This window comes from Peromyscus maniculatus, chromosome 2, assembly GCF_049852395.1.
Source record: "Peromyscus maniculatus bairdii isolate BWxNUB_F1_BW_parent chromosome 2, HU_Pman_BW_mat_3.1, whole genome shotgun sequence".
In the NCBI taxonomy this organism is placed as follows: domain Eukaryota; kingdom Metazoa; phylum Chordata; class Mammalia; order Rodentia; family Cricetidae; genus Peromyscus; species Peromyscus maniculatus.
Window position 1 is genome coordinate 16,957,739 of NC_134853.1, and position 26,791 is coordinate 16,984,529.

Below are 26,791 nucleotides of genomic sequence, written 5' to 3' on the forward strand. Positions count from 1 at the left end.
TATCAATACAGTCAAGATCACATTTAATTAGCATAGATATGCTATGCTTATTGACAGAGGAAAATATCTGCATGCAGTCCTCTCTGAATCCTGGATGTGCATTGTGCAGATGAGGCTACCCCCTCTCACAGATTCTGTTGCTAAACTCTACCATACAGCCAAATTTAAAAGGGGAGCCACATGTTGATATTTATTCAAGAAGTCATACGATTTTACTTGGGAATTTTATTTAAATAACATTAGTAATTTGGGTCACAATTTGAGAACACCAAGACCTTGAGATTGAATGTTATATTCTCTCGTATGTACGAGTACAGATGACATTATTCAGTGCACTTTCCTGGAAGACAGAAGACGGAAATATTTCAGTAAAGCTAATAAAATTGATATCTAGGAAATATTAACTAAGCACTTATCCACATATGAGAATTCTGGGAAGTTTGAAAAGAGATCTATATTAGATTATACAGATAGGTACTACTGGTATACATATTATCCACAGTGGGTCTGTATATACAGGCTATGCAAATATATATTTAAAAATGTGAAAAGAGAAGGAACTATAGTTTGGAACCTGAAGCTTTTATTTATGTATTTTGAGGCACTACATCAAAGCATTTTTGCTATCTTGTGCACTGTCCAGTTTTTAAATAAGAATACTAACTTACATGGATGTAGCATTGCACGGTTTTCAGAAAACAGACAAATTCAGCTCTCTCAGAAAGCCTTCTGAGATACCACTTAAGGAATTGTAAGTCATGGGAAGATTAAATAACTTGTCCAAAGTTCTGATTGATAGATATAAAACCTTAGATTCTGAGTCTAAGTGTTTTTTTCTAGTGAAATTAATTGCTGCTATTGAACCATTGTTTGCCTATTGGCTAATGTTATTCTTTCTTTCTTCGAGACAGGGTTTCTCTGTATAGCCCTCATTGCTCTGAAACTCACTCTATATAGATCAGGCTGGTCTTGAACTCACAGAGTTCCACCCACCTCTGCCTTCCAAGAGCTGAGATTAAAGGCATGGGCCACCACCATCCAGCAATAAACTCATTCTTAATCCTCTCCTTTTGATGTAAAAAATAAAATTCAGCCTTCCTTACAGCAAGAAAAATGTCCTGTATTAAGAGTGAGGACAGACCTTTTTCTTTTCCTCAATGCAGATCTTGTGTCTTTCCTTTGAACTATGTTACATTATGCCAGAGATTGCCAGATAGCTTTCTTCTTTTTTCTTTTTTTTTTTCCCCATTGGTGCTGGTAGAGTTTGGGATAAGAATCATTGCCTGGATTCCCTCCCATCTCTAGGAGTGGGAAAGGTATCTTGCAAGCCTTGCTGAGAGAAGCAGAAGGGTTCAAAAAGAGGCTAATTGGCATTCAGCCAGGTGAGTTCTAATCCCAGCACCTCCACACTAGCTTTCTGTGAGTAGGTAGGTCAATGTATGCATGATGTGTTTTCTGTTCTGTTTGATGGACTGGTGTGTCTTAGCTCACAGGATTAGAATGAGGATTAAGTCAAGAACAACATGGGCATGCTGTAGAGACACACACTTGCCCTGAGTCAGGTCTCCTCCTCCTTACACTGGGAAGCACTACAGCACCTGTTCTTCACACCTAACTTAAACCCTCTCTTCTTCTAAGCAGTGACAAATCAATCCTGCCCTGGGGCAGAGCGCCACAGCAACCTTCCCTGCTGCTGGAGCCTTTATTGTACAAGTCTGCGCTTGCTTTCGCTCATGCGTAAGTGGGAAAGCCAGGGACACATTATCTTTCAAATCTTTTTAGAGCTTCAACTCCTCAATTTATATGCATTTCAAATTCTTGTGAAGACATGGTTGTCTGCAAATGTCTCTGCTCAACTCTTGTAAGAGAAGCAAGACTCATTTTCTTGCTTTAGGATAGGCTACTTAGGTGCTTTTCTGGTAGATGTTGTAGGAGCCAAGGAAAAAAAGTGAGAAACTGCTCACCACCACCATTTTCCCGTCGACCAGCCTTCTGCGGATCATGGCTTCTTTGCCATCCCAGTCCTGAACTTGAACCAAGGAGTCGTTATCTAAGATTACTATATTCTGTAAAATAGAACCGAATTCAGGTTGACACATTTGAGCATTGATGTCTCTTAGAAGGGGCTAAATTCACATGTGTTGGGACACTGTGGATTTGAGATGATATTAAACTTTTTGTTTCAAAACCTTCCCAGCAGCACTTTGCTGGATGATTCTTCTGGGGGAGGGGGAGATTTATAAGAATAAAAGTAATGACTTAAGGAAGAACTTTATCTTTTACAGTCTAGAGAAGGCCTTATTTTTATCAATCAGAAATAAGCATCAGTTTCAACAACATGAAACTCATTAAGAAAGTCCCAATAAAACTTAAAGGAGCAAAATCCCCTTTCCTGTTCATACCCATAGTATTTCCCATGGTATTTGTTTTAATTGCACTTTTCTCTGTAGTTTCTTTTAAAGATTTTATCACAGATATCTCAGATGCCTTTATTAATTGTCTCAGGTCAAAATTCTTTCAATTTACATACACCAGAATTCTAAGTCTCCTGTTTATTTAGTTACTCTGTGTCAAAAGGGTACAATTATTCCTTTAATCAGAATGTTGACCTTAGTAGAGAGTAAGAGTCCTCTACTGAAGTCTTTCACTCAAACAGGAAGGATTTGTTGATCAGCTACTATCCACCAAACACTGGGCTCTGTGAAACAGGTGACAAATGCCATTGTTTAGATGGCACAATCTAGTATGGGGAAAACTGAAAACACACAAAAATAAAACACAGGAAAAATGTATATTATAAATAGATGCTATGTTTCAATTGGAGGCATGAGATGCACGTAAAAGTTATGTCACTTCTGGGCTACGCAAATGTGCAAATGAACAATGTAGTGTCCCTTTCTCTTCCTTCTTGACTGAGGAGACCATGGTACCTACAATGGTACAGTGACAAGGAATGAGGTATGTGAACCTCCTCTGGCCTGGGTCCCTGAAAGATTAAAAGCCTTACACAGACACACACACACACACACACACACACACACACACACACACACACACACATCTCCTTATCTGTACTCCAATACTTCATATGGATTTTGAGTTAGAAATTCATGGGACAGGATTATAATCTCATCTCTATCAGCTAAGACAAGTTGTGTCCATTGTAAAGTTCCATGTGTGGAGCCTACAAAATGAAAGGGAGAACTTTTATTTCTGAGAGATTAAATACTGATTTAGGTAGACCACTCTCCAAATGTGCAGGTGCTCATCAAATATTTCATCCCCTCCACCCAGGGGGAATTGTAATGGGCAACTTCAGAGGATCTAGAGCAACCTGGGATGAGTCTTAATGAGGAATCGTCTCGATCAGTTTGGACTGTGGGTATGTCTGTGGGGGACTGTCCTGATGGCTAATTGATGTCAGAAGATCCAGAAGATTAGCTGGCAGAGATGAGGTTATAATCCGGTCCCATGAGGTTCTCAATGGCTAAAACACAATGGAGAATTATTTCTAACTCAAAGTCCATATGAAGTGTTGGGGTAGAGATGAGGAGGGGTGTGTGTGTGTGTGTGTGTGTGTGTGTGTGTGTGTGTGTGTGTGTGTAAGGCTTTTAATCTCTCAGCCATGCATGGCACCATTCCTTGCCTGGGGAAGGGAACGGGTGAACAGTATAAGAAAGAACTAGCTGAGAACACGTTAGAAAGCAAGGATGTGTTTGTTTCCTCTCTGCTCTTGACTGGCTGGGATGTGACTAGCTGCTTGAGTTCCTGCCTTGGCTTGACTTCCCTGAAATGATGGAGCATGACTTGAAATTGTGAGCCAAATAAATCCTTTCTTCTCAAGTTGTTCGTTGTCAGAATGTTTGTCTCATTGGCAGAAATAAAACTAGAACAAGTAATAAAATGTATCTCCCACCTCCAAGGGATAAAATATAAAAATCTGGAGAGATCATAATGTATATTTTCTTTCAACATCTTCAGGTTCAGTGTTTAGGCAAAAATTTGTTTAGGAAACCCTTGAAATGTATGTTGGCTGTTGCTGCCTAATACAATATTTCTAATTAAATATCAGTTCTCTGAAGGTCTGATGCAGGCCTCACCTTGTTTTTGCGGCCACTTGGTGTGATTTCCTCGAACTCCTCCCCCAGCTTGAAGGAAATCTCATTGTTTTTGAAGATGCTTTTGGTTTTGATGGTGATCACATCTCCATCTACACTGATGGTCACGGTAGGTTTTGCCAGACAGCCCAGCTTCCTGTTGACTCTTCCTACTCCTAGAAGGAAGATAATGAACACATAGTTATATGTGTTGTTGACTTCAAGGACTCCTTCTATTTGTACAATTCTTTCCTAAGGAGGAGGTTTCTGCACTAAGCAGACTTCACGTTGTATGCGTTTAAATACCTATTTTAATCTCATTTACTCATTTGTATGTGGTGTATGTGTACATGTGCATGGGTTGTTTGTTCTCTACTACACTTTTTAAGGTTATACATTTTATTATTAAAAACTTTGCAAATAAAAACATTACACACCAAAATTTACCAGGCCCAAAGTTTTACACAACTCAGTATTACATATTTTATTGTAGCACAATACATGTAACAAATTTACCATTAAATGTACAATCAATGGCATTATCTGCATTGTGACGTTGTGTAGCCAATTCTATAGAGGGTCTTAAATATATTATTAGTGCATTAAATATATTGTTATTCATCTTTCTTTTCTTTTATATTTATGTCTTAGAGATTTTAATGTAAGTACACACACACACACACACACACACACACACACAATATGCATCATCATGTATGAGATGCATATACCAAAGGTTATTTTTTTGTCCCCCCATTGAAGACCGATTAGTTTATATTTTTTTGCTTCAGATGCTGCTTCAGAGTTAACCTTGTGCATATAGTGTTGGGCAGTACATGTAGGGATGCTTTAAATAGAAATAGAATTCCATGGGCAGCAATATCTAGGGTAGTTTTTTTTAGCAGGTGACTTGGGGAAATATTATAATGCGGTTCTCATGTTTTCTGTCAACATATAATCACAGCATAGATCATATTGGATAATTACTTCCAAATGATTCCTATCCTACTTCCCAAAACCTGTGGATATATCCTTGTATGCTGAGGGGATGGAGGAGATGTACAGTACGAGGACTGTAAGGAGATTGTGGTGAGAGAACCCTCAGTGAGATCACAGTGTGCTCCTAAGAGAAAGCGGGCAGGGGATGAGACAGCTCAGGGGGAAAGAAGAGAGAGACTCGTGACCTAAATTCAACATCAGCATCCACACAAGGTAGAAGGAAAGCGCCAAGATTCCAAGGTTCCACAGAGATGTCCTCTGACCTCTGTACCACACCATGGCCCAGGTACTCACATGCATGCATCGTGTACACACACAATAATAATTAGTTGATAATAATGTATTAGAGGAAAGATGTATTAGACTACAGAAGAAAAAAAAGTCAGGGAGAAAATGGCAACAGAAGTAGTCCTGGACTCACATTCCAAGGAATGTCAGAAGCCACCAGAAGCAAGAAGACGAAATTCACTAAAGATCAAGGCAAATACTTATTAAAATCAGCTACTCTTTAAAAGCATGTTTTTTATCATAAATTATTTACTAAAATAGTTTTCTGTTCAGTATATGATGTATATGCACTGTGTTTCTATGGATCCGTGGAGATCCACTAATCTCAATCTAGTTTGCACAGAACTACATCTTGGTGGTGAATCAACATTGTTTTCTATGTGAAAGATTGCTCTTATTTTACACACAGCAAGTCATTCACCATCAAAGTATCTTTCATACTGGATATGATGTGCACATAAACATGGCTCACCCAGTTCCTTCAAATAGTTTTCAAAATTTTCACAAGAAACAGATTTCCATGTTCCTTGAAGCTGGTCCACCATCACGTCTCAGGGAAAACTGCTTCATATGGATGTGTGCATTGGTGTTCCCTGAAATGGGTTTGGAACCTGTTTTTAATACAATTCTGAATACAGAAAACTAGACGGAAAAGTGAGGAACTCCCACCTTTATGATTCAAAAGTTCTCTACAGCATCAAGAAGCCAGGATGGGAACAGACCAGGCAGTAGCCTTCAGCAGGATTAGCCATGGCTAAGCCAGCACTTACAAGAGGCTACTACCGCCCTTCTCCAGCACTGGCCACCAAACAGATGATCTGAGTCCTCTTATGCCACAAGACTCCTGCGCCAAGATCTACATCTGCACACAGATGATTTGTGAAAAACCACTATGCTGGCTGGCTAGTGATTCTATTTTTCTCTTATATTCTTCTTGACCATTTGGACTAAAAGCCAGAGAGTATGCATATATAGTGCCTGGCATTTGAAATGGAAAGTTTAGTCAGGCTTAGAACCACCATTGCATGCTACTGAGCAAAAGACTGTAACTAAAATAATAGGAAAGAGAGTAAGTTTTCCAGGGGCCTGGTCCGGTACTCATCGGCTGAGGCTTGCCTTGCTTGGACAGAACCCAACATTCTTAGCCAGCTCCTTAACTTAGAGTGGTTCCCTTCTTTGCAACCAGAGGTAGGACAGTAACCACATCAACTAGAGAACAGGACTGTAAATGGCAAATTGAAGGACAAACTCGCCCTTCAACCCACCAGCCCCTGAGGACTTCCTGGTGGGTTGAAGCAATGCTTGCAATCTCTATGTTAGCATATGACCACTAAGAAATGTGGGTGTTACACATTCATTAAGACAGAAAAGGTGGTAAAACTTTTGTAATTCCCATTAAAATGTTCAATTTCCAAAACCCACAATAACTGCGAAGATCATTAACCAGTTCAACTGTTTTCCTAACAATTATTCAACAAACATAAATGGAGCAATGAGTGTTACATGCCTAAGAAGACTAAGAGACTTTGTGTATGCTAATAAACATCCCAGCTATAGAGATAAGGAGACAAAAACATTTTGGTTGGTTCTTTCCTGAGTTAGGCAACTTGACATCATGATTTATATATATATGTGTGTGTGTGTGTGTGTGTGTGTGTGTGTGTGTGTGTGTGTGTGTGTGTGTATAAATATTGTAAGTTTATGTCCACCCCATGTAGTAGTCATGAGTAGTAGGCAAAAAAATGACCTGGTGGTTCTCAAATAGAAGGCACTGAAATTCCTCTGTTGAACATGCTACTGCACGTGTTATTGTCCCTCCTGAACAAGACATGATGCTGGAATGATGTTGCTCTGTGGCTGATAACTTAGGCATTCAGAGGTGCCAGTGGCTGAACCATGACACAGAATGTCATGACACACATTCAGGCATAACTTCTGTCTCTAGCACCCAACTCCTCTCTTCATGAGGCAGCATGTCAGGTTCAAGCACTAGCTAACCTCCAATGGCAAGGTTGCTTAGTCTACTTGGTTATTCAAGTGATGGATCCTTTCTGGTGTTCATTAATACGAGTCAATCATCTACATTCCATTCTGCACCAGCCATGCTTGTCTGCCATTCTCCAGCCCATCCTCCCAGATTTCCAACCAGCCTCTGTAGTCTACCTGTTGCTATATGTGTATTCCTGTCCCAGGCCACTGCTCCATCCACATAAACGAGGTGACCGATACACCACTCTGTCCATGGAAACAATTTCCCCTCACTACTTCTTAAGCCCCCTCCCCTCAAAGTAATAAAATATCGGCCATTGCCACTTGCTCCCAACACTGAGCTGGCTAACACATAGAGCATATGTTCAGGATTTACCTCCCGACTTTGACTGGCTGTACCCCTTCCCATATTGTTCTGGTATCATCTGAGGATGGGGGCTTCTGGTATTGTGATATGTGATGTAGGAGTCAGGGCTGCTTGCTCATGAGGTTACCTTGTGACTTTTGGACTTCCTAAACTTGCTCTCAGACACAGTTTAGTCCTGTGGTGGACTGCTGCTAGGCCTGCATGGGGTAACAACTGTGCATCTGTAGAGTCCAGCTCATAATGGATAGTTCCATTCCCTATGGAGTCCTCTAGCTCAGAATTCCATCACTACTTAACTACCTAACACAGGAACTCTATCAAAAGGCACCTATGTTTCTGTTGATAACGGTGTGCCATTGCCCAGCAACACCAGAATTCTGTGTTGTAATGCTCCCATACACACCCTGGGCCATCCTGTCTCTTTCCTGCTACTAACGATCCAGCATCGGAGGGTTTGTCAATCTTAATGCTCAAGCTGTTACTGTTGCCCCAACTTTCTGCAGCTCCTCCTCATGCATGCTGCTCCACTCAAAGCAAGAAGACTGTTTCATCTGCAACACAGTTGGGGGCTCATTCCTTGATTACATCACCACCACAAACCAAGGTTTTCTACGGAAATGTTAGTAGAAGAGGCAAAATACAGCAATTTGTATTTTGGAGAGATGACTGTAAGTGGCCTTGACTAAGCTGGACCCTTCGACTCCACAAGAATAGAAGCACTCTCAATAATTTTGAAATATATTTTATTTTTTAGTTGTATGTGTGTATCTGTATGTGGCTATGTGTACATGAGAGCAGGTGCCCTCAGGGTCCAGAGGTGTTGGGTCCATTTGGAGCATGAATTACAGGTGGATGTGAGCCATCTGATGTGGGTGCTAAGAACCAAACCTAGGTCCTCTAAAAGAGAAGTGTGTAGTCTTAAGCACTGAGCCATCTCTCAATCCTCAGGATTATGTTTTGTTGTCGTTTTCTTTTGTTGAGGGTATTCTTTTGTTTTTGTTTGATTCAAAGCCTCACTATACGGCCCTGGGTGGCCTGAAAATATCTATGTAAACCAGACTGGTTCTACAGGCACAGAAATCCCTCTGCTGCCCCAGTGCTGGGAGTCAAGGGCATGTGCCACCACACCCAGCTCATCACCAGTGTCAACCCCGCACTCTGAACTGCACATGCCTTACCAATGCCTCCAGCACGTTAGCCTCTCCTTGTTCATCCCTCTGCCCCGTGGGGTGTTGTGTAGCAGTTGTCCACATAGTTCAGTCTCACCTGGCTGTATGATGACCGGGACCAGAGGTTTATCCAGCCCTGGGACTAAGGTGCACGCATACTCTCTGCTTCATGGAAATGCAGTTTGTCGTTTTCTTTTCCAATCTTTTCTGGTTGGGATAGAGAAGGACGACCAGTCACTATCGGCATCTACGCAGTAAGGATGCACTAATTTGTGCTAGGGAGAAACCCCTCAAGCAGAGCCAGGCATGGCATAGGTGTAATCTGAGTTTGCAGGAGTCTTTAGTCATCCTCCAGGATGCGTGTGTGGCACGCCAGCACAGTGTGTTAGATGAGGTACATGCTGCACACCGCTTCCTATGTTCCTCAGCAGCTGCAGAGAAGTATGGACATCTGCCGCTTGTCCCCATCACCATTACTAAATACACTTCTATTTTTGGCTTCTGCTGGGAATCAAGCTTGGAGCCTTAAATACACTAGGCAGACATGCTACCAACAAGCCACACTCCCAGTTCCCAGATACAACATCATTTGATCCACTATTATAGCCAGGGCAGGAGAGGGGTGAGGTTGGGGAGGTGCAGGAATGTGCCCCTTGTTAAGGGAGTTATATTCTTGGCCTGGTGGTAAAGTGCTGCCAGCTGGCCCACTTACCTTCAGAGTCTCTTCATCCCCTCTGTTATCAATGAGCCAAACTCCATGGCAACCATAGAAGAGCAACCGAAACTTAGTGACTCTGTGGTCTCTCCCATTGGTGTGTCCCTAATTGCCCCATAAATGATGCAGCTTCTGGACTTATGGGGCATACTCCTCTGAATTTCTACACACACACACACACACACACACACACACACACACACACATACTCCCTTTCCATAGAAAGATATAGAGATAATAATAACCTGCAATAAATCTTAAAACTTGACCACAAAGGAGATGAAAGCCTCACCATACAAGATTTCCATCTTCTGGCACACTGAATTTGAGTTATTTCAGCTAAGCCGCTTGAAGTACTTTAGAGCTGGACAAGGCTCAATTAGACCTTCAGAGCCTACTGCGTGAAGATCCCCACACTGTCTTTCCTTTCACAGGGGGACTGGAAAGAGACACACAAAATGCTCCCAGCATTATGAAAAATTTAAAACTGTGCTGAATCTCCCCATTCTTTCATATGAATGCCTAGCAATGTAACAGGAAGCTATTGAATGTAGCTAGAATTTTCCTGCCTTGCCCACAGTCAGGACAAATCTCTGTCACCCGCCAGTCCCATAGCCGCTCAGACCCAACCAAGTAAACACAGAGACATATTGCTTACAAACTGTATGGCCGTGGCAGGCTTTTTTTCTAACTGTTTTTATATCTTAAATTAACCCATTTTTATAAATCTACCTTGCCACGTGGCTGGTGGCTTACTGGCATCTTTACATGCTGCTTATCCTGGCGGGGGCTGCAGTGTCTCTCCCCACTTCTTCCTGTTTCCCCAATTCTCCTCTCTCCTTGTCCCGCCTATACTTCCTGTCTGGTCACTGGCCATCAGTGTTTTATTTATATAGAGTGATATCCACAGCACTTCCCCTTTTCTTCTTTTTTTAAAAAGGAAGGTTTTAACTTTAACATGGTAAAATTACATATAACAAAACAATTATCGAGCAAAAATTACAGTTACAATATTAAAGAAGATGTCCTATCTATCTTATATTTGTGAGTTTAAGGTTTTATATCTAACTTATCTTTTATCATAACTGAGGAAATTACAACTATCTAGTTTTCAACCATATCAAAGACCTGAGAAGGAACATAATGGTACCTGAGAAATGGTAGATGGATGCAAGCAACTTTCTGGAATCTTGCAAGAGTAGACCAAGACAGATGGCAGCCTGGATAGTCACCTAATGTTTCTCAGCATTGTTGGTGCATTCAAATTGGCTACAGGCCTAGAGTATCTGACAGACCATTTTCATAAGCAGGAATTCTGAAAGACCATCTTACCCTGTTTTGGTAGAGTACAGTGGTCGCTTTCCTTGTGTCCCGCTTGTCCAGAAAGGACAGCATTGCATTTGTACTGTCAGCCGTCAAGGCAAGGGCAGTTCTTTGCCCAGTAGGACATTTTGTGCCAAGAAGACAAACTTCCCAATGGAAATGTCTTAGAAGCCCAACATTCTCTTGGGATCGCCATCAGTGTTTTATTTATATAGAGTGATATCCACAACAATTGAATAGGTATTTTGTTGGTTTGCAACATTCATAATATCAAACAATCTTACAAATCTATAACATGTTATTTTTAACTTTTAAACTACATTTGAAACATGAGTTCTTTCAAGAAATAGTCTGATTTGGATTCTTTCTTTCAAACATGTATGAGAAGGAATTAAGAACAGAATAACAGTTTATTTTATTCCAAAGGATGTAAGACTCCAAAACCACAAGCATTTTTAGACAATAAATAACATCAAAACTACCAGAAAAAAAGAGAAACCATTAGAAAAAAAACTATTGTTTTCTTCCTCTTACCAAGAATAGTTGTTTATTTAGTAAGACAGGGATCCTATATAATACCTGTAAGGTCTATTAATAGTGAGCAGTGTTTGGAAAATTGTGATTATTTACTCTATATCAGATTTCTAAGTTCTCACTGCCATATCAATAAAAATGTATGGCTCTTCTTTAAATGATTTGGGGGGATTATAATTACATCTTTTTCCTCTTTCCTTTCCTCTCTCCAAACCCTCTCATGTACCCCCTCCTCTTTCTTCTTTAATTGTTGTTACATATATATATGTGTATATCTGCCTTAATGCATAAATGCAACCTGTTCAGACTGTATGTATGTTCTCAGGACTGACCACTTGGTATCAGATAACCAATTGGTGTGCTCTTCCCTGGGAAGGACTGTTTCTCCTCCTTTCAGCATTTCTGAGTTGCCTGTAGTTTTTTTGTGAAGGGCTGGGGTCTCATGGGATTTCTTCCATCCATGTTACCATGTCTATTCATGTTGTGCTTGCTGAGGTCATGTTTAGGCATCCATGTTGGTGAGACTTTATGGGCACAGCTTCTGACATTTCTAGGAGACACAGTCTCAGAGCAAATCCCCTTCCTGGTCGTCTGGCTCTTAACACTCTTTTTTCTCCTCTTCGACAACCATCCCTGCGCCTTAGGTGTAGGAGCTGTGCTGTATATTTATTTACCGGTTGGGACTGGACTCTAGAACTGCATTTGGTTTCCTTCTATTGTTGCAAAGAGAAGTTTCCTTGAGGAGAGGTGAAAACCTCGCTGATCTGCAGGTGTAAGGACAAATGTTTGGAATGTAGTTAGGGGTGATGCTGGTTTAGTAGCTGATCTGCAGGTGTAAGGACAAATGTTTGGAATGTAGTTAGGGGTGATGCTGGTTTAGTAAAGTGGCCATTGTAGGTTCTCCTCCAGGTTTCACAACTTCATAGGTCCTGAGTGGCTGGCTAGGTTTCCAGTATCAGGCATGATTTTTTTTCTGTTCGAATACATCTTAAGTCCAAGTAGAGAGCTGTTGGTCACTGTCAAGGTGTGTGTGTACTACTGCACCAAGGTATGCGTGTACTACTGCTACGTGTTGTGATTTGTAGGCATCATAGCTGGAAGGGCTGGTGGTTGCTTCCCTCCTTTGGAAGCTTGTGTGGCGCCTTCTGGTACTATGAAAGCTAGTCCTCATGGAGGAGGCTTTCAAGTCAGTTCTGGCTGAGGGGCCTCTGAGCCCTGTGTCTGATATACATGGTGTCTTCAGAAACAGGGGCTTACCTTTCATATCTGGGGAAACCCGAGGGAAAGAGCAACTTGTAATATTTGGGGAATCTTTGGACAACCCTAACAAACAACTCAAAAGGGGGAGAAGGGGGCTTCTCATGCCTGGTGTCAGGGTTTTTGTTAAATGATCTATGGCTCTCCTGAGGAGTACTGCCAGCCCAGATTAAGTAGGTATTTTTAAGAAGATGCTGGTAAACTGAACCATGTAGGAAATCTAGCCAACGCATGTAAATGGCTTTATTAGCTACAGACATGGAGATGTTCCCGTGTTACAATAGCAAAGTGTAGTTGCAACACACAGTACTGACTTAAAGAGCTAACAGATTCATCATCTGGCTCCTTGAAAAAAAGTTTCTCAGCCAGGTGTGGTGACAAAATACAATACTAGTACATGAGAGGCTGAGACAGGAGGATTGCCATGAATTTGAGGCCAGCTTGAGCTACAAGACCTTGCAAGCTTTCCTTACTTAGGATAGAAGAATCATAGCACACGTATTTCATCCATGGATTTTTCATCAAAACATTTCTGCCAGGCATGGTGACACGCACCTTTAATCCCAGTACTGGGGAGGCAGAGACAGGTGAGTTTGAGGCAGACTTGGTCTACATAGTCCCAGAACATCCAGGGTTACATAGAGAGACCCTGTCTTAAAAACAAAAACAAGAGAGAGAGAGAGAGAGGGAGAGAGAGACAGACAGACAGACAGACAGACAGACAGACACAGAAAGAGAGATTTTTATAATTATGCCATGGGTAAGGACAACAGAAATGTCATAAAGAGCTATAAAGTCTGGCATTTTGTAAAAGTTACATGGAAGAGTTATCAGTCACATATGGATGGGATTTTTTTTTTAAAGTTAGTATTGGTGCTGTGAGGCAGAAAGATACAAGAATTTAAAAATAATTGATTAGGAAATAAATAGGGCAAAAATCCCTGCTGTCTGCTTTTTCCCGGGGCTAACACAAGTAGCCAAAAAGGCTGCTAATTTATAAAGCTCCTTTCAAAAGTAGCCCTGGGTATCTCTATAATCCTCCTGCTTTAGACACTTTGATGGTGTTAAACCTTCCAGCTGATCATGAAGTTCTAATGAACTTAGATCAAAACTATGCTGTAAAAGGAAAACCTTCAGAATGATTCCGTAAAACTCGCCGAAAGTAAGGGAAGTCTAACACAAAATCAGTGCTGGAGCAAAACTAATAACGATAATAACATGCTACGTAGCTGCAGGGTTCTGTTACACTGGCTGCCTTTGTAGGAATAAGAGTGTTGAGGAAACTTGGAACAAGCGTAGTCCTGCCTGGTCATCCCTCAGCACTTGCTTACTGAGGACAGCAGAGAACAACAGCAACTTAGGTTTTCATCGGTCCTGCCAAAGGAGCAGCTTTTGGGGGCAGACTGGCAGCTGAGCAGAAAAACTGGCGCTGGGCATTCATAGGCATCAGTCAGGCATCAGGTGGCACTGCTTGGCACCCACACTCTCCATATACCTGTGCGATATTTTCAGTGGGGTTGGAGGTCCCAGTAGAGTGGAGTGTGTCCTTCCCAACGGCTTACATGTTTAAGCTCCAACCCTAGCACTTGTAAATGTGACCTTGTTTAGAAAGGGAATTTTTACAGAAGTGATTAGCTCAACATGAGGACTTTGGGATTCAGGCAAACATCAAACACAATCAGGTATGTGCTTGTAAAAGAAAGGGATGAAGGTTTTAGAAGAAAAAGGTACATGAAGAGTGACAGGAAGTCATGAATCCAGCAGTGGAGTCTGTTCCAGGGCCCTGGAAGCTGTTTGATGGTGTACTCCTGGCCTCCATCGCTGTCCTGTCCCACCGCCCTGCCAACACATACGTACAGCCCAGGGCTGGGCGTGGCATCCAGAGCCTCCCGCAGGCTAAGCACACGTTCTAAGACTAGCCCCAAAAGTTGGATGCCAGATGTTGCTCAAATTTCTAAAGGTCTTATAATTAAAAACCCAGAGCCAGATATTGGGGTAGATGCTGAAAGATCAGAGAGACAAAGGAACAAGCCACTGCCACGTCTCACCTCACCAACTCTACGGATCCTATTTGAAAGCCTCTGAGTCCTCAGCTGAGAAAGCTCTCTAGCCGAAAGGACTCTCGCCGGAAAAAAAAAAAAAAAAAAAGACTTAGTTCCTGTCTCCTCATGCCTTACATACTTTTCTTCTGCCCAGCCATTTCACTTCCTTCCCAGTGCTGGGGTTAAAGGTGAGTGCCACCACTGTCTGACTCTGTTTCTCTCCTAGGCTGAATCAATCTCATGTAATCCAGGGTGGCTTTGAACTCACAGAGATCCACATGAATCTCTGCCTTGTGAGTGCTAGGATTAAAGGTGTGTGCCACCACCACCTGGTTTCTGTGTTTAATCTAGTGGCTGGCTCTGTCCTCTGATCCTCAGGCAAGCTTTATTTGATACACAATATATCAGCATGTGTGTTAATGATTGTTATGGCAGCACCCTCTCTTGAGGGTGCCACCTCTGGGCAGGTGGTCCTCGCTTCTATAAGAAAACAAGCTGGCCGGGCGGTGGTGGCACACGCCTTTAATCCCAGCACTCGGGAGGCAGAGCCAGGCAAATCTCTGTGAGTTTGAGGCCAGCCTGGGCTACCAAGTGAGCTCCAGGAAAGGCGCAAAGCTACACAGAGAAACCCTGTCTTGAAAAACCAAAAAAAAAAAAAAGGAAAAAAAAAAGAAAAGAAAAAGAAAACAAGCTGAGGAGCAAGCCAGAAAACAGCCTTCCCCTATGGTCTCTGGCTCAGGGCCTGCATCTTCTAGGTCCCTGCTTGAGTTTCTGCCCTGGTTTACCTCATGATAGACTGTGACGGGAAAGTGTGAACCCAATAAACCCCATCCGTCCCAAGTTCCATGGTCATAGTGGTTTATCACTGCAACACAGAGTAACTAATACTAAAATCATTGCTACAGCTCTAGATTTTATCCCTCCTTCCACATCCAACCAGTTTGTTTGCTTTTAAAAATCTGTATCCTATGACTTCACTGGGCATATATTGAAAGACTCAAGATTTAGACCAGAAAATAAGCCCATGGATGCTGGTAAACAGTATTGAGCTGTGATCCCTCTCTCACAGGATTTCATCTAATTCACACTGGGGCTGGAATTGGCCGCTGGTGCTGTGTGCTTCTGAGAAATCATGTGATTCAGACAAATCTGCAATAATGTGGAGGCTTCCTGGTGGGAAGAATAAAGGATGAGAGGTCTGAGCCAGGTGGCCTGAGGCCTGTGATTCAGACCTGCTGGGTTCCCATGCTTTGCAGCCCTGGCTTCCTGGGGCAGAAGCTGCTGGAAGCCAACTGCTGCCAGCAGTATCCATAGACCTTCCCCAAGTGACACTTCATCCAGCTGCTGGGGAATAGCAATGGCCCTGGGGGTTCCCCAGCATGGCTTGTGTTAATGAAAAGGCCAACTCCTGTAAACCACCCTAAGCCTTCCTAATCAGAATGTAGGGTTAGGCCTGGGAATATATGTTCTATTGCTAGAGTTTTCCCAGATGATTCTGATTCACATCTAAGGCCCAGCAATTAAACCCCTGCTCTAGACTAGGGGTTCCCAGGCCGTGACTGTGGTGACTAGTGCTAATTGTCAACTTGATGGCCTCCAGGGTCACCTGGGAGACAGTCTGGGTGTGCCTACAGGGATTATCTTGATTGTGTTCACTGCTTCCAGAAACTCCTTCTTCACTGTGGGGGCGACCATTCCCTGGGTAGGGGATCTTGGGATGTCTAGAACTGAGAGCAGAGCTGTGCAGTGGCAAGCAGGAATCTGTAGCTCTCTGTTCCTACAGAAGCAAGGTGAGCAACTTCCTCAAGCCCCTGCCCAGGCCTTGCTCTTAGGATGGACAGTAATTAGAACCGTGGGCTAAGGGAAACCTTTCTTCTTAAGCTGCTTTTGTTGGGGTGCTTTATCTCAGTAGTAGGACAAAGCTCAGGCAGTGTTCCTTAGGTCCAACAGCAGCACCTAGAAAGACAAAGCTTGACCCTGCCTTCAGCCTGCTAAATCAGAAACTCCGGAAAAGGGGCCTAAAAACCGGTACTGTAAACTAGTTCTTCGGGTAATGCGGACTCATGCTGAAGGTTGAGACCCCATCCCCTATACTGAGACTCATTTACAGAGACCAGTAAGGAGAGAGAACACTAGTAACTTAGGAACCGAGCAGACATTCCCTTGCCGGGTGACCCAGAGTGGCACCCATTGATCTGATACGCATGAGTGCCATGAGAAACACTTGGTCTCTGTGTCTTCCTGCTGAATACCCAGAAATCAAATGAGTCATAATGTAATACCTGGCCTAGAAGGACAAAAAAGAGGGAATTTCCACGTGATCCTCTGTAAAGTGCCAAGGCTGTAACAAAGAAAGCCTGAGAAATTGTCACAGAATGGAGGAAACCAGAAAGATGTTACCAGATGAGGCCTATTCGCCAGCCCGAGTGCTCTGCCAATCACGGGAAGGAGTTTGGGAAAGTTTATTCACAAAGAGACGAAAGTACGGTTGGGAGCGGTAAGCCTCAATCTACCTCCTCAAGTTGAGGCGTGAGGTTTCTGGTGGGTAAAGAGGTGAGGTGATGAGATTTAGAGAGGGTTGTGGGTAGGGAGTGCTCGGCAAGTGTGGCATTTGGCTTCCTCGGACGAGGGCTCAGAAGATGGCAACATTAACCTTCTCTGAGGATGGAGATCTGGGGCCTCCTCTTAGTTCAAAAGGTCATGTCAAACACTTGCATAGGCTCCAGTGCAGGGTCCATGGCTTTCCCCTTTTTGAGCTCCTCCACCTTCCTCAAAAACACAAAACACAAACGCATAGGCACCCACTAACATGCCCAGAACATCGGCAAAGCTATCGGAAGCCCTAACTCCATGCTCTATCACACAGACAGGACCAAAGCAGAAGCTAGAGGGTGCGTTTGGGTTTTCCCTTAGTTTCCCCGCCTCCTTTCAGTGCAGGGTCTTGCTTTGGGAACCAGAAATAGGACAGGAATATATGTGAATGGGAAAAAATATAGAAATCTGAAAACCTGCCGATACTTGTGTAAGTGCTGCTGGATTCACGCCTTAGTTTTGGTGAACACACACGGAAATGTGACCTGTTAGCACAATGGGGAACCGCAGGAAGGTTATACAGGAACTATGCATATTGTATTTGCAAGTTCTCTGTAAATCTAAAATCGTTCCACTATTTAAAAATTAGGAAAGCAAAGCAACAAAAATTAAAAATAAAATGAAAGTGTGACTGATAGGCCAGCAGCTCTGATGTGACTCACAAGCTGTTGGCACAGCAGGGTATCAGAACTAACCCCTGGTTTACTAAGAATATGCTGCCCGACTGAGTCATGTATGATAGAATTTAAGAAGTCCGCTCTTTACTGTAAACCTGGAATTTAGCCCAACCTAGCCTGTCTGCTCCTGAAACATGCATCAGTTTGGGTTACTGACAATCTGTCTGCCTTTCAGCTGCCGTACTCAGTTCGCAAACTCTGAGCACCAAAATTCTGTACCTCACTTTGGCTTTCAGCCTTGCCCAGATCCCCTCTGACGGAGCTCAAGTTGGATCTTGTGTTTACAAGACATTTTCTTCCCCCAAATCCTGGAGCTTGGGAGGCACACACCTGAAATCCCAGCAGCACAAGGCAAAGCACAAGATTGCAGAGTTCGAGGCCTTCCTAAACTACATTGTCGGTTCTGTCACAAGAGGTAGAGTGCTCGCCCAGCAGAGCAAAGCCCTAGGGTCAACCCCCAGCACCGTATGTCACTTTCCTTGTTCTGTGATCACATAAGTGACAAGGATCAATTTAAGGAAGGAAGGGGTTGTTTGGCTCACAACTTCAGGGCGGATACAATCCATCATGGTGAAGAAGACCTGGCTACAGGAGCATGAGTCAGCTGGTCACATTGCCTCAGCAGTCAGGAAATAAGGGGGTAGACAGGAAGCAGGGCCAAGCTGATAAACTTCCTCCCCGTGGCCCACGTACAGCGAGGCTCCAGGTCCTAAAGGTCAGACAACCTTCCAAACATCACCACCACAGTTAGGGACCAAGTATTTGAACACATGAGCCACTGGGAGACATTTCACATTTAAACCTTACCACCATGCAAAACCAAAACAACACAAAAGGCCCAAATCTTGCCTTCCCTCTGATCCCTGACTCTGTGCTTGAGACCCTGCTACCGCTCTCTGCCACAGACTTCCCTTCTATAAATAGCTAACTGTGGTGGTTGGAAAGAGAATGGCCCCCAGAGGTTCACATGTTTGAATGCTGGGTCCACAGTTGGTGAAACTGTTCAGACATGTTTAGGAAGTGTGGCCTGGTTGGAAGGGGTGTGTCACTGGGAGGGGGCTTTGAAGTTTCAAAAGCTCCCCCCATTCCCAGTTAGCTCTCTCTGCCTCTTTTTGGTGCATCAAGATGTAAACTTTTAGCTACTGCTCCAGAACCATGCCTACCTGCCTGCTCCCTGGCTGCCTGTCATGATGATCAAGGACTCCAACTTTCTGCAACTGTTGCCTCAATCATGGAGTCTTATCACAGCAACAGAAAAGTAACTAAGACACCAGCCTACCTATTAAATTCCACTGCCTAGAAGTCTCTGGCATGCTGAGCTGTTCAGCTTGCAGTGGACTCTCTATATTTGAGCCAGCAAGTCATATAATACCAGTGTACCTATTTCTCACCAGTATATATCTTATTGCTTTTGACCTTCTCCTTTGAAAAGCTCTAATCTTGTTGCTGATAAACTAAGAAAGTTTTTTTTTCCAGATTATGAGCAGCATATATAGGAAATTAACAACTTTCACAACATCAGTTTTCAAAGTATAGAAAACAAAACAAAACAAAAATACAAGACCAACAAATAACACCACCAACAAAATACCACGTTGGTTGTGGTGGCAGAAATCCCAGCACTTGTGGTGCTAAAGCAGGAGGATTAGGAGTTTAATAGCAGCCTGGCTACACAGACCCAAGAAAAAGAGAAGGAAGGAAGAAAAGAAGAGAGAAAGAGAGGGAAGGGAGAAGGGAGACGGGAAAGGGGGAAAGAAAGGAAAAAGTGTGAACAAGAAAGAAAAAATGAAGGAAAAGGAGGGAAAGGGGAAAAAAAGCAAAGAAGGGCTGAAGAGATGCCTCAGCAGTGAAGAGCACATGCTGCTCTTTCAGAGGACCCAGGTTCAGTTCCCAGCTCCCATGTGGTGGCTCACAACTGTCTATACCTCCAGTTCCAGGGGGATCGGACCTCCTCCTCTGACCTTCTCAGGCACTGGGCACACATGAGGTACAGACATACATACAGGCATAACACTCATAGATATAAAGTAAAATACATAAATCTAAAAAAATTAAGAAGAAAAGCAAAAGTTGTCAAACTTGGGGCCCAATAAGAAGCTGACCTTGGCTGCTAGAAGGGTAGTGTTGGACAGGATTGGCTGTGTTACACACTCTAAGGAGAAAGCCTTCAGCTCTAGCCATAGGTTTGTGGATATTTTGACACCATCTCTCACAACAGTGAGTTTCACCACTTTACAAAGTAGAAACTGGGATGAAGTATCCAGCATTAGAAGATGCTGTCATTGGATGGGGAGCATTTCTGCCTGCTTTGTGATCATCGGTGAGTTTATGAGATGGAAAAGCTTCAGGCAAGGCACTGTATGAGCCATATGCCCCTCCCATATCACCATCAACTATGAAATCTGAAATGAATGATGACATTCCAGGAACAATTGCCCATGATACTTCTTCAGCAGGTTCGGGCAATGTAGAGTACTGTCAGAATACGTTGTCTCACACTCTGTTAATGGTGGTACTTCCACTGGCAAGTCACAAGACCGAAACTAACTAACTAGTTTAGTCTTGGCTGCAGTTCAAATCAGATTGAAGGTGATGAATTACTATTTTGAAATTACTTTAGGAGTTTTCAGGTGATAGATCAAGAATTGTCTTTGGAGTCTTTTGAGAAAGCCTAAACCTAAATATTAACAACCTTGACAAGAAAAAGGATGAGTTCATTCATTCATCTTTGTTTTTTTTTTTTTATTTTTATTTTAATGCATGGTGCCAGGAATCGAACCCAGAGCCTTACACTCGTTAGAGAAAAGCTTCTGTCACTGGACTTTATACCCACCTTCATTATTTACTTATGAATATGTAAAATTATACATACTCTGATCGTAACTATGTATAATGGTTATGGGGAAAGTATACTAAATTGTTGATGGGAAGGAAGTGTTTTAGATGATGGGATTTTCTTTTTCTTTATTCTCTGTTCCTTCCTTTCTACTTTGTAATCATTTCAATGCATCTGAAAATACTTTGTAGTTACAGAAATGAATTCTATCTTTGAAAAAAAAGTATATTCAATAAGGTTTGGAAAGGGCTGATAGGAAGTGAGAGTTTGCAATAGAAGTTGTTGAAATGTGCACTTCCAAGAAAATAGAACGTGAAAAAGCAATCTGAAGTTGAGCGTATGGTTCATGGTAGAGTGCTTACCCAGCACGCATGAGGCCTTGGACTCAACCCTAAGTACCAGAGAGCAGGGAAGGATTGGAAAATAAAAGGAAACATGAGTACAGTTTGAATAGACAGAGGGAGGCTTAGCTAAAAGTGTGTAGTAAAGCAAAGTGTGATGACATATGTTTGCCATCCCAGGAAGGCAGAGAAGGAGTCATGAGTTCAAGGCCAGCCTGGCTACATAGTGGGGTCCTGCCTCAAAAACAAGAAGTGTCCATTAAAAAGCTGGAAAAATAAATCTGGAGTAGAGGAAACAAATATCTAGATTTTTAAAAAGACAAAGCTCTAGTGGTCTAGAGTAGATGAGACTAGTATAGGGGTGGGGTGTAGAGCAAGAAGAATGGGTCAGTCCCAAACACATATACAGATGGGCAGCAGTTCCGGAGTGTGTGTGTGTGTGTGTTACCGTGATATATATCATAGAAGAGGACATGAATCTGAGAAGGGATGGCAGGGGAGGGGTGGAAATAATGTAATTCAGTTTAATCATGTGTGTAATCCTCAAAAAACATGGTTCATGAATAAAAATAAACAAATAAACCCCATTGGGGAGAGAGAGAGAGAGAGAGAGAGAGAGAGAGAGAGAGAGAGAGAGAGAGAGAGAGAGAGAGAGAGAGAGAGAGAGAAGCAGGCAGCACAGAACTCTGGGAAACCTATCAGTTTTCCCAGGGAAACAGAACTCCTAGAAAGGAGACTGAGAGCTGCTGTGACAAGTCTACACAAGCATGGTGGATTCTCACATCAGATAGCTCTCACAGTTCTGAACTCTAGATATCTGAAACAGGTGTCAGCAGGGACATTTCTGAGGCTTTAGGAGAGAAGCCTTCTGCAATGGTTTCAATAAGAACGGTCCCCACTGGCTCATATGTTGAATGCTTGGGCCTCAGGAAGTGGCACTACTGAGGAGGAATTAAGAGGTGTGGCTTTGGTGGAGCAAGTGTGTCAAGGTGAGGGGAGACTTTGAGGTTTCAAAAGCCCCAAGCCGGGCCCAGTGGTTCTCTCTCTTCCCGCTGCCTTCGGGTTCAGATGTAGAACTTTCAGCTACCTCTCCAGCACCATGTCTGCCTGCACGCAGCCATGCTTCCTGCCATGATGACAACGGTCTACATCTCCGAAGCTGTAAGCCAGCCCTAACTAAATGCTCTCTTCTACTCCATGCTGTGGTCATGGTGTGTCTTCACGGCCATGGAACACTAAGACGCCTTCCTTCCTCTCAGGTTCCGGACTGCCTTGACTGTTTCCCTCCCAGCTCTGCCCACCTTCACATGACCTTCTCTTGTTAAGAAGGAAGCAAGGAGGCTCAGTGGATAACAGTACCTGCCAGCAAGCCTAACAAACCGAGTCCTCTCCACACAGCCACGTGATGCAAGGAGAGAACTGACTTCCACAGCTGTCCTCGGACAACGTGTACACACACACACACACACACACACACACACACACACACACACACACACGTGCGCGCACAAATACACATTTAATTTGAACAATTTTTTAAAAGAAAATTTGTCATTGGATTTGGGGCCCATCTGGGAAATCCAAGATATATATATATATATATATATATATATATATATATATATATATATATATATATATATATATATAAATTCTTAACTCTATCTGCAAAGAACCCTTTGTCCAAAATAACAAGGTGGTCAGGAACAGGTAAAGACTGTCAGGGGCAGCAGACAGGGCCCCACTGTCTGCATCGGGCCGTGAGCAGTCCACTCTGGTGTTTAAATGGGAGAAGGAGGCCTGTTGAACTGTGTGATGTGCCTTCTTCGCCAGCATAGAGAGGTGGAAGAGATGCGACCCCCGTGCTGCTGGAGTCCAAAGAGGAAGGTGTATGTACGTAGATGGATCTCACAGCACTGCTGAAGTATTAAAGCATAAAATGCCCAAAGTATTCTGCCAGCCCAAACATAAATAAAAGCAATTTTTCTCTAGAGTCAGAGAAGAACTTATCAAGTGTTCTCTGGCTCAGAGAGAGAGAAGGCTGGGAGAGTCATTCCAGGAAGCGGCTTTGTGACCAATGGCTGAGAGACCAGAGAGTGCTCTGCATTGTCTATAAAGAGCTACAATCCTGGAAGGCCACAAAGGCGCCTGACAGGGGCAAACCAGAGCCTGCTGTGGAGGCTGGGACTGTTCTCAGGGGACAGTGGATGTGAGCCCCACTATCCGGGGCCATAGAATTCAAGGGGGGGGGGGCTTGCGTGGTTTGGTTTGGTTTTCATGAATGAGGGATATGACAGGAGTTCTGTTTCAGAAAAATTACTTTGTGGGAAGGATTGATTAGAATGAAAACTTGAGTCTGACAGAAGGCCAGTGTCAGTCACTGCCACGCAGCAAATGAATCCATCTGGTCAGTGAAATGCTGGGTGAAGAGATCTACAATTTCCAGTGGGGGAACTCATAGCAGCTACAGGAAGTCCTGCATTTAACTTTTACATTTATTTCATTTTGTGTGTGTGTGTGTGTGTGTGTGTGTGTGTGTGTGTGTGTGTGTGCGCACATATGGAGGTCAGGGGATAATGCAGGAGTCAGTTCTCTCCTTCCACCTTGTGGGTCCCAGAATCAAACTCAGATCCCCAAGCTTGGCAGCACGGGCCTCCATCCACCGAGCCACTCCTGGCCCAGGCCTGATTTTTTTTCAGATGAATACAAAAGGCTATTTTTTATGCAAAATGCTTCAACAGATTAGTTTGAGACCTCTTACTATTATTAAAAACAGTAACATTCTTGCCTTTTTGAACGTTAGAAACGTAGTTGTAATTACTTTGGAAAGTGATCTATTTCTCCCAATTCAAAATCGTGTTGAAAAAGTGTGTGAGGGCTTAAAGAGAGACTACATGTATTAGGGATTTTACGAATCGTGAGACTCATTCAGGATCTTCACCATCCCGGAATTTCTTTCCTGTGTCTCAAAGTTCAGAGGTGAAATTTGTGAAAACCTCTTTAGAAAGTTTTGAGTTGACACCCGGCCAAGGCTGGCTCTGCCCCTGCACTTTTCCTTCAGTCTCTGTTTACTGTTAGTGGGGCCTCTGTTAGTTTTATGCGGCAGTGCAATGTTATTCATTATGAGGCACTGTTTACAGTGAGAGAAAAGCCATGAGGTAGACAAAATCCACTATAAGAGTTTTTTAGGAGAAGGAACAGAGGGGAATGTGCTTTAGGCCTATGGAAGGTTGTGCATGGAGAGAGAGGAAGAAGAAGGGGGAAGAGTCTGTGACCTGCTTTTTATGGATTTCCCTGCACATGTGCATTTGGGTTTACGGAGCTACGCCACGCATGTGCATAGATTGCATGATCATGCTGCACGCAAATTACATGATCACGCAGTGCACAGATTACATAGGATGTAAAGCCCCTTGCTTGGCTACTGAACAGCGTATGTGCGGTCATGTAGCAACATTCCAGACTCTTTGCTTATTAAAAATAAAAATGGTGGGTGAACAGGAACGGGGGTGCTGTGTCTCCTGAAACTGCTTCCAGCTGACTCCGTGGGCGTCGGTTAACTCTTGAGGGGTAGGGAAGGGAGCTTTTGGGGTAGCCAGATGTCCTGGGGTAGTGGATTGTCATCTGCTGCTTTGGGAACTGTCCAACACCTTCCACTGCTTAGGGCTCTGTGGCTGCTTGGGTCTGACAAGGTGCTGTCCAGGTGAATCCAAGCTGGCTCTGGAGCCCAGAAGAACTTTTAAACATATTAAGAAGAAGCCAAGGGGAATTTAAATTTTTGAGCTAGTTGCCATGATATCATAATGTTTAGTACTCTGCTATATTGGTTAGTGTTAGTGGGATGGGGGGAGATTTGGAACATGCTTTTAATGTTTTTCCCTGAGATAAGCCTTATCTGACACAGATTTTGAGGAACCTGTTTCCTTTATTAGTTTAGCATCCAGGAGACACAGGTGATCAATTGCTGAGGGCTAACACTAATAGATTGTTATATTCAAGTCTGGGGGTGTTTATTTGTTTGTTTGTTTGTTTGTTTTTCAGAGCTTAGACCCTTTTGGGTCTGGGAGTGTAAATACCTCCGGATTATTACTGTTCCTTACCACCTAGGTATACGTGATGGTCCTTGGCCTCTGACTCTGAGATGGTCCTATAACAATTAGCTGAGTAGTTAATTAGGAGAGGAGATCAGAAAGGAAAAGCTTGTGGGGTGAAACCTCATTCTTCTGGAATTGGTGACAAGGCAGTGGATCCTGGTGTCCTTGGAACTTGAGAGAGAGCAGAGTCTTGTCTGTGTCACTGCATGAGCAGGGGAAGAGGCACCGCTGACCGGTCTGGAGTGAGGCACATGGGGGGAGCAAATGAAATAAAAGCTTAGCTAGAAAAATCTCTTCCCTTTAGGGGCACAGGGCAGGTTGGCACCACAAAAATGTGTGGGTGAGAGGGATACCCCTGAAAATACAATTAAGGGCGGGGTCTGGTGAGGTGGGTAGGGCTGTGCCCCTACCCTGACGATAGGGAAATGAGGATAGGTGGGACCCCAAAACTCCCTCAGGATTGAGTAAGTGGCTCAGTGTCTAAAAGGAAGGAAATGGATCGTGCCATACTGTAATGGCTACCCTAGGTTCCCTGTAGGAGATGGCACCTTCAATCCTTGCCCACAGCCAAGCCTAGGAGATAGAGGGTGGTCTTGGTTTCATGCCCCCATGCCATGAGGTGCACAAGGGCAGTCAGCTGACCAGTAACCTCTTGGTGGCACATCTGACAAGCCCCAGTAGGTGGCCGGCATAGGACAGGGCACACACAGACCCAGTGACCTTCTCTACCACGCTTAAAACAGGGACCTGGAAGCCTTTGGGCAGCCACTTGGATAGCGTGTGCCAGAATTTGGCAATTCTGTTTATGGGCTTTCTCATCCCATGGTACACCTTAAGTGCCAGGGCTAAGACATCTGCCCGTGGGAGGGGCCCCCCTCCAGATACTTAAGTTTAGCCCTGATGTTGGGGGAGCTCTGGGAGACATGAGATGGATTTTATTCCTTATCTTGAATCACATGTTTTAGCTTTTCATAGTTTACTGGTTTGAGGGCAGCCTTAGGAAGAACCGCCAGGAGGCAGGTTATAAACTGGTCTCTAGCTAGAGAGCCATTTAATCCCAGTGTGGGTCCTGATCGGGAACTGCCTCTGCCCCAGGTGGGTGGGCAGCATTGGCTTGATGAAGCCCATTTGCGTGAGTCCTAGCCTGCCCCTAGACCTGCCTGTGCTTCTCAGGGCAGCTCATGTGGCAGGAGGAGTCAAGGTGTGAGCCAGAGCTGGGTGGTTGGAATGGCCCACCTGACACCAGAGAGCAGAGCAGGGGTCAGATAGGCGGAGGTTCTTTGGAGTCAGAGGTTTCTCAAGTTCAGGTTGCACATGGGCAGGAAAGAAAGACTCAGAAAGGGAGGGCTCAGAGCTTAGGTAGAAAGCTTGGGGATAAGGTAACTCTTTTCATTTGCCTGTTCACTGGCAGAAGTTAGAGAATTCCCATGAAATATCCGGGTCCAAGCAGCCATTACATGGCCATATTTAT

General features: G+C 43.6%; 1 protein-coding gene across 5 annotated transcripts; it reads right to left on the reverse strand.

Moving 5' to 3' along the window:
* Positions 1-205: 205 nt before the first annotated feature.
* Positions 206-9,646, reverse strand: Fabp12 (fatty acid binding protein 12). Of its 5 annotated transcripts, XM_042270786.2 has the most exons (6): positions 9,622-9,646; positions 9,007-9,116; positions 5,857-5,977; positions 4,101-4,273; positions 1,965-2,066; positions 206-340 (listed from the first exon to the last, which is right to left on the reverse strand). In XM_042270786.2, exons 3-6 carry the CDS (start codon positions 5,927-5,929, stop codon positions 290-292), a joined length of 399 nt encoding a protein of 132 aa, XP_042126720.1. In that variant the 5' UTR covers positions 5,930-5,977; positions 9,007-9,116; positions 9,622-9,646; the 3' UTR covers positions 206-289. The 5 variants fall into 5 exon arrangements, with proteins under 5 accessions (XP_042126720.1, XP_076419916.1, XP_015852048.1 ...); XM_076563801.1 differs by lacking the exons at positions 9,007-9,116; positions 9,622-9,646 and adding an exon at positions 8,919-8,940; XM_015996562.3 differs by lacking the exons at positions 9,007-9,116; positions 9,622-9,646 and adding an exon at positions 7,868-8,023.
* Between the last annotated feature and the right edge of the window lie 17,145 nt (positions 9,647-26,791).

Bases quoted from the DNA above. Each gene is read 5' to 3' on its own strand.
- Fabp12 (XM_042270786.2), bottom strand. From the start codon at position 5,929: ATGGTGGACCAGCTTCAAGGAACATGGAAATCTGTTTCTTGTGAAAAT. The intron at 4,274-5,856 runs GTGAGCCATGTT...TCTTCCTTCTAG, and splicing joins AAACTATTTGAAGGAACTGG to GAGTAGGAAGAGTCAACAGG. The intron at 2,067-4,100 runs GTGAGGCCTGCA...TCTATTTTACAG, and splicing joins CAAGTGGCCGCAAAAACAAG to AATATAGTAATCTTAGATAA.